This window comes from Henckelia pumila, chromosome 2 (genome assembly GCF_033568475.1).
Source record: "Henckelia pumila isolate YLH828 chromosome 2, ASM3356847v2, whole genome shotgun sequence".
In the NCBI taxonomy this organism is placed as follows: domain Eukaryota; kingdom Viridiplantae; phylum Streptophyta; class Magnoliopsida; order Lamiales; family Gesneriaceae; genus Henckelia; species Henckelia pumila.
Genome location: NC_133121.1, coordinates 163,926,173 through 163,935,198, shown reverse-complemented (window position 1 = coordinate 163,935,198; position 9,026 = coordinate 163,926,173). Strand labels below are relative to the sequence as shown.

General features: G+C 38.0%; 1 protein-coding gene across 1 annotated transcript; it reads right to left on the bottom strand.

Moving 5' to 3' along the window:
- Positions 1–3,535: 3,535 nt before the first annotated feature.
- LOC140878842 (uncharacterized) lies at positions 3,536–4,366 on the bottom strand. Its single transcript, XM_073282467.1, has 2 exons — positions 4,039–4,366; positions 3,536–3,825 (listed from the first exon to the last, which is right to left on the bottom strand). The coding sequence occupies exons 1-2, from the start codon at positions 4,364–4,366 to the stop codon at positions 3,536–3,538; spliced, it is 618 nt and encodes a 205-aa protein (XP_073138568.1).
- Between the last annotated feature and the right edge of the window lie 4,660 nt (positions 4,367–9,026).

Sequence of the window (9,026 nt, the reverse complement as noted above, 5' to 3'; positions counted from 1 at the left end):
TTTGTGTATTTCCCAGACATGCCATAAGTTTCTCTGTTTCCCTTGCTTTAGCCGTTTAGATTACTGATTCCCTTTGTCGTGTCTTCCTCGCTTGCATTTCGGATTTATGGATTTAAGGAAGCTTGCTCGATTTCTGATTAGTTTTTGGTCGTTCGAGTTTCTGATCTCTGTCATGTATAGCTGTCCGATGTTCTATCCTTCTTTTCTATAGTTGTTCAAGCATTTTTCATGTTTCTGTGGAGTTGTACGTACTTCGGACTGATGTGCGTAACTTCATTGCATTTGACAGATTTGAGTAAAAGTCATTTTATGCTGCATCTGCCATAATTCTGAGTTTCTGCATCTTGTCGAGTTTGTGTTTGAATTGAGTATGTCTGTTGCTTGGATGGTGAATTAGGAGCTCCCATGGATGAGAACGTAGCTCACATGGTAGTGCTAAGGTTGTGTGAAATGGCTAGAAAAGTTGGAGGCAAAGGGCTATCAGTTTGATATTGAAGGGAATCGGTTCTCAAGCAGGGGCAGGGGCTGGGGATGTTCTCTTTTGAGTCACACTAGGCTTGGGGAAAGCTGTCCTAGTGGTTTGAAGAGGTCTAAGGAATGGTCTAGGTCTTAGTTTATATGTAACGTCCTTTAATTTTTTAACTTAAAATAATGAATTAATTAAAATAACTGACTATTTTTTTTTAAAATTAATACATAATAGAAGGGGTAGGGGATATCACACACAAAATATAAACATTTAATTAAAAACGGTTGGCAGGAAAACATTAACTTCATTCAAACTCAAATTTTAAATGCTGTAACAGTTATAATAAAATTCTCATGAAAATTTAAAGTGAAATCTGGCCAACAGAAAAAAGTACTGGCAGATTAATAAAATATTTAAACTGTTTCAAAAACCCTCAACAATAAAAATAATTAAACTGTTTCAATAAAAACATCATGTTGCGGAAGCTGCATGGTCATGATTTGCACCGCCACACGACCACCGCACCCGCCAGACAGCACCACCTACTCCTCATCATTATCTGCATCGATAAAGTCTAATGAGCCTAATGGCTCAGCAAGAAATATCCGGATGTAGCAAAAATACATAACTCTATAAACTTTAAACTATACTTTAAACATCAACTTTAATACTTTGAAGCCCTTAAAACATAAGCATGCACACGCAAACACACAATACTCAACCTTTACCTTTAAACGTTCAAACTCGATCGTCGCAAAAGAGACGCCTCAACCTTAACTTTACCTCAATATAAGACAAACACATCGCAAAGAAATATAACTCGACACATAACAAACACATCACAAATGAATACACCTCAACCTCATAAAAATACTTATTTCCTTTCGACCTGTGGCTCAGAAACTTTCCTCAACTTTTATTATAGTCGTCTGATCAAGCATTATACATGGATATCTAGGGTGAAAGGGCATCATGACTCAAAGGTCTACATCCACACTCCGTCTACCTCATGGGAGGGGCATCATGACCTGAGAGCCTACATCCACACTTCGTCAACCTCAACCTCAACCGTAACTTTACCACAAGCCATAATAATATTTTCCTCACCTTTATACCTCAACCTCAGGAACAAACACGACAAATAAATAAACACACACCAAAATACACATACGCAAGAAAAATACACACACTCAAACACCGAAACCAAGCAAAACTGACATGAATACGGACTCGAATACGTCAAAAATATGATTTACACACCCAAAAACACACAGTACCCACTTACACACAATACATACACACACCACTACACACGCATAACACACACAAAACACATTCTGCACACACACACTATCATACGCACACACATACACCCCAAATACGTGTACTGTTCACGTATACAGTATGTATACGTGAACAGTAACGTATTTTACTGTTCATAAATACGAATTTTTTTAATTACTTTAAAACACCCATCCAATCCTTTATTCTTTTATGTACATGAACATCTATCAAGAATACTTATACTTTTCATCAAAACACATCAAATACTCTTTGAAAAATATATGACAATATCGATGAGTCAAAGAACGGATTAAAACTTGCCTCTTTTTGAAGAACGGTTGGTCTGGAAAGCATTTTTGATATCGAAGATAGGCCGAAACACGATCAACACAAGATTCTCTCCACCTCCAAGAACCCTAGCCTCACGTTTCTCCCCCTTTCTCACGTCTGCACTAGTGAACGATCTATATTACTATTTCTTTTCTTTTTATGTTTCTTTTCCTTTTTAATTATCTAGTTATATCACTTTATTAATTATTAATTAGCCTAATTACTAATTAATAGTATTACATAACTATTCTATAGATATATATACACGCATAACCATATATATATATATATATATATATATATATATATATATATATATATATATATAAGATTACCAAATTCCATTTAATTAATCTCAGTATTTAATAATTGGTAAAATATAGTACTTAGTCCGAAAATTATAAAATCCTCCTATAACTTAAATTTAAATTTAATTAGTGTTCGGTCTATTCCTAAATAAATTAAAAATAAACCATGCTAATTAAATCCCAAAATTACTAAAATACTATCTTTTACCTTAAATCGTGTCCGGGTACCTCTTCACCTGAAATCCTCCAACCGTCGTACTCTAAAAATTAAAAATCTCAAAATACGTCAAACATTATAAATAAAACAATTTACTTATAAAACATAAAATTAACTTTAAAAATAACTCAAATAATCATAAACATCACATTTATTATCATGCATGTGGTCAGGTCGATCAGTGGATTTCCTGGGCGTTACAATTCTACCCCCTTAAAAAGAATTTTGTCCCCGAAATTCGACGTACCGAATAAATCCGGATAACTGGCTTGCATATCTGTCTCCAACTCCCATGTAGCTTCCTTCATTGGATGGTTCAGCCACTGTACCTTAACCATGGGAATCGTTCGGTTCCTCAACCTCCTCGAGAATACGCACCGGCCTTTCTTTGTAATACAAATACGCACCGGCCTTTCTTTGTAATACAAATCTCCTGCTAGTTGAAGAGGTTCGAGCTCTAGTACATGTGTAGTATTATCCATGTGCTTCTAAGCATCGTAACATGAAAGACATTATGCACTGCAGAAAGATGGGACGGTAATGTCAATCTGTAGGCTAAAGTCCCCACTCGCTCCAGAATCTCAAACGGTCCGATGTAATGAGGGCTCAACTTCCCTTTCTTTTCGAATCTCAGCACTCCTTTCATCGGAGCCACCTTCAAGAACACGTGATCTCCCACTGCAAACTCTATATCACGCCTACGTCTGTCAGCGTAGCTCTTTTGGCGACTCTGAGCGGTCTTCATGCGTTGACGAATCTGCACAACATCTTAGCAGTCTGTCTCACGATTTCTGGTCCCATCTCAAACCTCTCACCAACATCATCCCAGTGAATCGGAGTCCTGCACTTCCTCCCATACAATGCTTTGTATGGATCCATCTGAATGGAGGCCTGATAGCTATTATTATATTTAAACTCTATCGGTGGTTACTTCACATCCCAACTCCCTTGGAAGTCCAGTACACACGCCCTCAGCAAGTCTTCCAATGTATGAATCACTCTCTCCGACTGTTCGTCCGTCTGTGGGTGAAACGTTGTGCTAAAGTTCAGCCTAGTCCCTAACGCATGATGCAAACTCCTCCAGAAACCAGACGTGAACCACGGATCTCTGTCAGAGACAATCGACACTGGAATACCATGCAACCTGACAATATCTTTCAAGTACAGTTCAGCGTAATTACTCATGCTGTAAGTCGTCTTAACAGGCAAGAAGTGAGCTGATTTGGTAAGACGATCCACAATCACCCAAATCGAGTTAAAACCCTGCAAGGTCCTTGTCAAACCGACAATAAAATCCATGCTGATATGCTCCCATTTCCACTCCGGGATAGGAAGCGGTTTCAACATCCCATCTGGCCTCTAGTGCTCTGCCTTCACCTACTGACACGTGAGACACTCGCTCACAAATCTGAAGATATTTCGCTTCATACCTGGCCACCAGTACAAACGTTGTAAATCCTTGTACATCTTCGTACTCCCTGGGTGGATATAATACAAAGATCGGTGGGCTTCAGTCATAACTTTCTGTCTCAATGTATCATCAACCGGAACCCAAAGTCTGCCTCGATATCGTACAATACCATCCTCAACCGTATACAAACTGCTCTCCCTCTCCACGTATCTCTGCCTCCACGGGAGTAACTGTGCATCAGTCAGCTGTCCCTCACAAATTCTGTCCCTCAAGTTCGACTGCAATGTCAAGGTTGCTAACTTGACTGATACCTCTCGAGTCACAAACTCCAAGTCGAACCTCTGCATCTCCTACAATAGCGGTCTCTGAACTGTCAAGTGTGCCAATCCTGCTGACTTTCTGCTCAGTGCATTAGCAACCACATTGGCCTTCCTCGGATGGTAAATAATTACACAGTTGTAGTCTTTCGCTAACTCCAACCATCGACGTTGCCTCATGTTCAGCTCTTTCTACGTGAAGAAGTACTTGAGGCTCTTATGATCTGTGAAGATCTCACATCTCTCACCATAAAGATAGTGCCTCCAGATCTTCAGTACAAAGACTACTGCTGCTAACTCCAAATCATGAGTGGCATAGTTCCTCTCATGGGTCTTTAACTGCCTGAAAGCGTAGGCAATTACTTTCCCATCCTGCATCAACACTGCTCTCAAACCTGACGTAGAAGCATCGGTGTACAGCACATAGGCTCCCTGCCCAGATGGCATTTCTAACACTGGTGCCTTGATCAAAGCTTGCTTCAGCCCCTTAAATCCCTTCTAGCAATCTGAACTCCATACGTACTAGACTCCTTTCCTCATCAGAGATGTCAAAGGTAGAGCCATCTTCAAAAATCCCTTAATGAATCGCATGTAGTAACCTGTCAATCCCAAGAAACTGCGTATCTCACTTACTGTCTTAGGAACTGGCCAAGTCCTCACTGCTTATACCTTAGCTGGGTCCACCTCGACTCCTTCTTGGGAAATAATATGCCCCAAGAATGCCACCTTCTCTAGCCAGAAGTCACATTTACTGAATTTTGCGAACAGCTACCTATACCTCAAAATCTACAACACTGTCCTCAGATGTATGGCATGCTCCTCTCGACTCTTGGAATAGATCAAGATGTCTTCAATGAAAACAATCATGAAATGATCCAAGTTTGGCTGGAAGATTCGGTTCATCATGTCCATGAACACTGAAGGAGCATTTGTTAGTCCGAAAGGCATAACCAGGAACTCGTAGTGGCCATAGCGAGTTCTGAAAGCTGTCTTATGGATGTCTGCCTCTCTAATCCTCAACTGGTGGTACCCTGAACAAAGATCTATCTTCGAAAACACTGCTGTCCCTTGGAGCTGGTCGAACAAGTCCTCAATTCTTGGCAACGGTTATTTATTCTTCATTGTCAACTTGTTCAACTCCTTGTAATCAATACACGACCACATACTGCCATGTTTTTTCTTCACGAACAGCACTGGTGCGCCCCAAGGTGATGAACTAGGGCGTATGAATCCCTTGTACAGTAACTCCTGAATCTGATCTTTTAATTCTGTGTTCTCTGTCAAAGCTAATTTGTAGAGAGACTTAGATACTGGTACTGCACCTGGTACAAGATCAATGGAAAATACGATCTCCCTGTCTGGTGGTAGTCCAGAAATATCATCAGAAAACACTTTTGGAAACTCATTAATCACTGCAACATCTGATAAATTCTGAGCTTTCAGAAAAGCCACTGATCGAATCTGTCTGTCTCCCTGCACTGCCTGAAACGTCAAATGGCCTCCCTGAGGTAGTCTAGCTACACCAGTCTGCTCCTAAAATCGATCACTACTCCATATCTGCTCAACCAGTCAATCCCCAGAATAATATCAAAGTCTGGCATCGGTAGCATTATCAGATCAGCCGTCAGTGCATTACCCTGCAACTCTAGAAAAATCCCTCTGAACACCCGATTAGTAAGAAGCTCTTCCCCTCATGAAACAGACACACTGTAGCCTACCTATGACTCCTCGGGAAACCCTGACAAATGCTGAAATAACTGGGCCATGCCCTCTAGAATCTGCTCCCCTGTACTGCGGTTAACCCCTTCATTATTCCTGCTGGGGAGTCCTCTTCCTGACATCTTTCTCAAACAATCCAACAGACCACCATGACCAACACACATGATACCTCAATGCAAAAGCACATAACTTTACTAAACAAACATATTCTACCGTTACCTCAATAAACAAATCATCAAAACCTCAAAACAATTAAAATAGCTTAAAAACTTACAAACTTGCGGTGAATTTGAACGAGTATAATGTGGCGTGAGTGGCGCAAATCCCCTGAACCTGACTCTAATACCAAGTTGTAACGTTCTCTAATTTTTTAACTTAAAATAATGAATTAATTAAAATAACTGACTATTTTTTTTAAATTAATACATAATAGAAGGGGTAGGGGATATCAAACACAAATATAAACATTTAATTAAAAACGGTTGGCAGGAAAACATTAACTTCATTCAAACTCAAATTTCAAATGCTGTAACAGTTATAATAAAATTCTCATGAAAATTTAAAGTGAAATCTGGCCAACGGGAAAAAGTACTGGCAGATTAATAAAATATTTAAATTGTTTCAAAAACCCTCAACAATAAAAATAATTAAACTGTTTCATTAAAAATATCATGTTGCGGAAGCTGCATGGTCATGATTTGCACCGCCACATGACCACCGCACCCGCCAGACAGCACCACCTACTCCTCATCATTATCTGCATCGATAAAAAGTCTAGTGAGCCTAATGGCTTAGCAAGAAATATCCGGATGTAGCAAAAATACATAACTCTATAAACTTTAAACTATACTTTAAACATCAACTTTAATACTTTGAAGCCCTTAAAACATCAAGCATGCACATGCAAGTACACAATCCTCAAGCTTTACCTTTAAACGTTCGAACTCGTCGCAAAAGAGATGCATCAACCTTAACTTTACCTCAACATAAGAGAAACACATCGCAAAGAAATATAACTCGACAGATAACAAATACATCACGAATGAATACACCTCAACCTCAAAAAATACTTCTTTTCTTACGACCTGTGGCTCAAAAACTTTCCTCAACTTTCATTATAGTCGCCTGATCAAGCATTATAGAAGGATATCCAGGGTGAAAGAGCATCATGACTCAAAGGTCTACATCCACACTCCGTCTACCTCATGGGAGGGGCATCATAACCTGAGAGCCTACATCCATACTTCGTTAACCTCAACCTCAATCGTAACTTTACCACAAGACATAAAAATATTTTCCTCACCTTTATACCTCAACCTCAGGAACAAACACAGCAAAGAAATAAACACACACCAAAATACACGTACGCAAGAAAAATACACACACTTGAACACCGAAACCAAGCAAAACTGACACGAATACGGACTCGAATACGTCAAAAATATGATTTACACACACCCAAAAACACACAGTACCCACTTACACACAATACATACACACACCACTACACACGCATAACACACACAAAACATATTCTGCACACACACACTATCATACGCACACACATACACCCCAAATACATGTACTGTTCACGTATACATTACGTATACATGAACAGTAACATATTTTATTGTTCATAAATACGAATTTTTTTTAATTAATTTAAAACACCCATCCAATCCTTTATTCTTTTATGTACATGGACATCTATCAAGAATACTTATACTTTTCATCAAAACACATCAAATACTCTTTGAAAAATATATGATAATATCGATGAGTCAAAGAACGGATTAAAACTTGCCTCTTTTTGAAGAACGATTGGTCTGGAAAGCGTTTCTGAGATCGAAGATAGGCCAGAACACGATCAACACAAGATTCTCTCCACCTCCAAGAACCCTAGCCTCACTTTTCTTCCCCTTTCTCACGTCTGCGCTACTGAACGATCTCTTTTTCTATTTATTTTCTTTTTATGTTTCTTTTCCTTTTTAATTATCTAGTTATATCACTTTATTACTTATTAATTAGCCTAATTACTAATTAATAGTATTACATAACTATTCTATAGATATGTATATATACACGCATAACCATATATATATATATATATATATATATATACGTATTTTAATATGAAAATATATATATAAGATTACCAAATTCCATTTAATTAATCTCAGTATTTAATAATTGGTAAAATACACTACTCAGTCCAAAAATTATAAAATCCTCATATAACTTAAATTTTAATTTAATTAGTGTCCGGTCTATTCCTAAATAAATTAGATATAAACCCTGCTAATTAAATCCCAAAATTACTAAAATACAATTTTTTATCTTAAATCGTGTCTGGGTACCTCTTCACCTGAAAGCCTCCAACCGTCGTCCTCTAAAAATTAAAAATCTCAAAATACGTCAAACATTATAAATAAAACAATTTACTTCTAACACAAAATTAACTTTAAAAATAACTCAAATAATCATAAACATCACATTTATTATCATGCATGTGGTCAGGTCGATCAGTGAATTTCCTGGGCGTTACATTATAAGTTGTTAACATGGGAGATCAATGTTTAAGTGTCTTGAGAGGGAGATGAACTAAGATTTGGTGAGCAGAAATTTCCAAGTGTTGAGGGCTGTTCAGAAATGGTCATGTAAAACATGGTTGCACTAATGTTTTTGCTAAGGGCTCGGGACTAGAAATAGCCTAGGATGTTGGGGAAACATTGTTTCAAGCAGGAATTAATTTGGTTAAGTTTTGGTTGAGTTTTAGTCTATTGAGTGTTCAGGCGCATAATATAGTTGCTAAGTGATTGCTGTCCGGAAATAAATTTTCATAAAATAATTGGATAGGAATAATGCCTCGAGAATGACTTTTTATTAAGTTCTAAGTGTGTGGGAGTCGTGGTTTCAAGCAAAACTCTTTTTGAATAAGGATTGAGCGAGTTATAAGTTTTACGGGAGAATC

Bases quoted from the DNA above. Each gene is read 5' to 3' on its own strand.
- LOC140878842 (XM_073282467.1), bottom strand. From the start codon at position 4,366: ATGCAGAGGTTCGACTTGGAGTTTGTGACTCGAGAGGTATCAGTCAAG. The intron at 3,826-4,038 runs GTATGAAGCGAA...TTACCAAATCAG, and splicing joins ACGTTTGTACTGGTGGCCAG to CTCACTTCTTGCCTGTTAAG.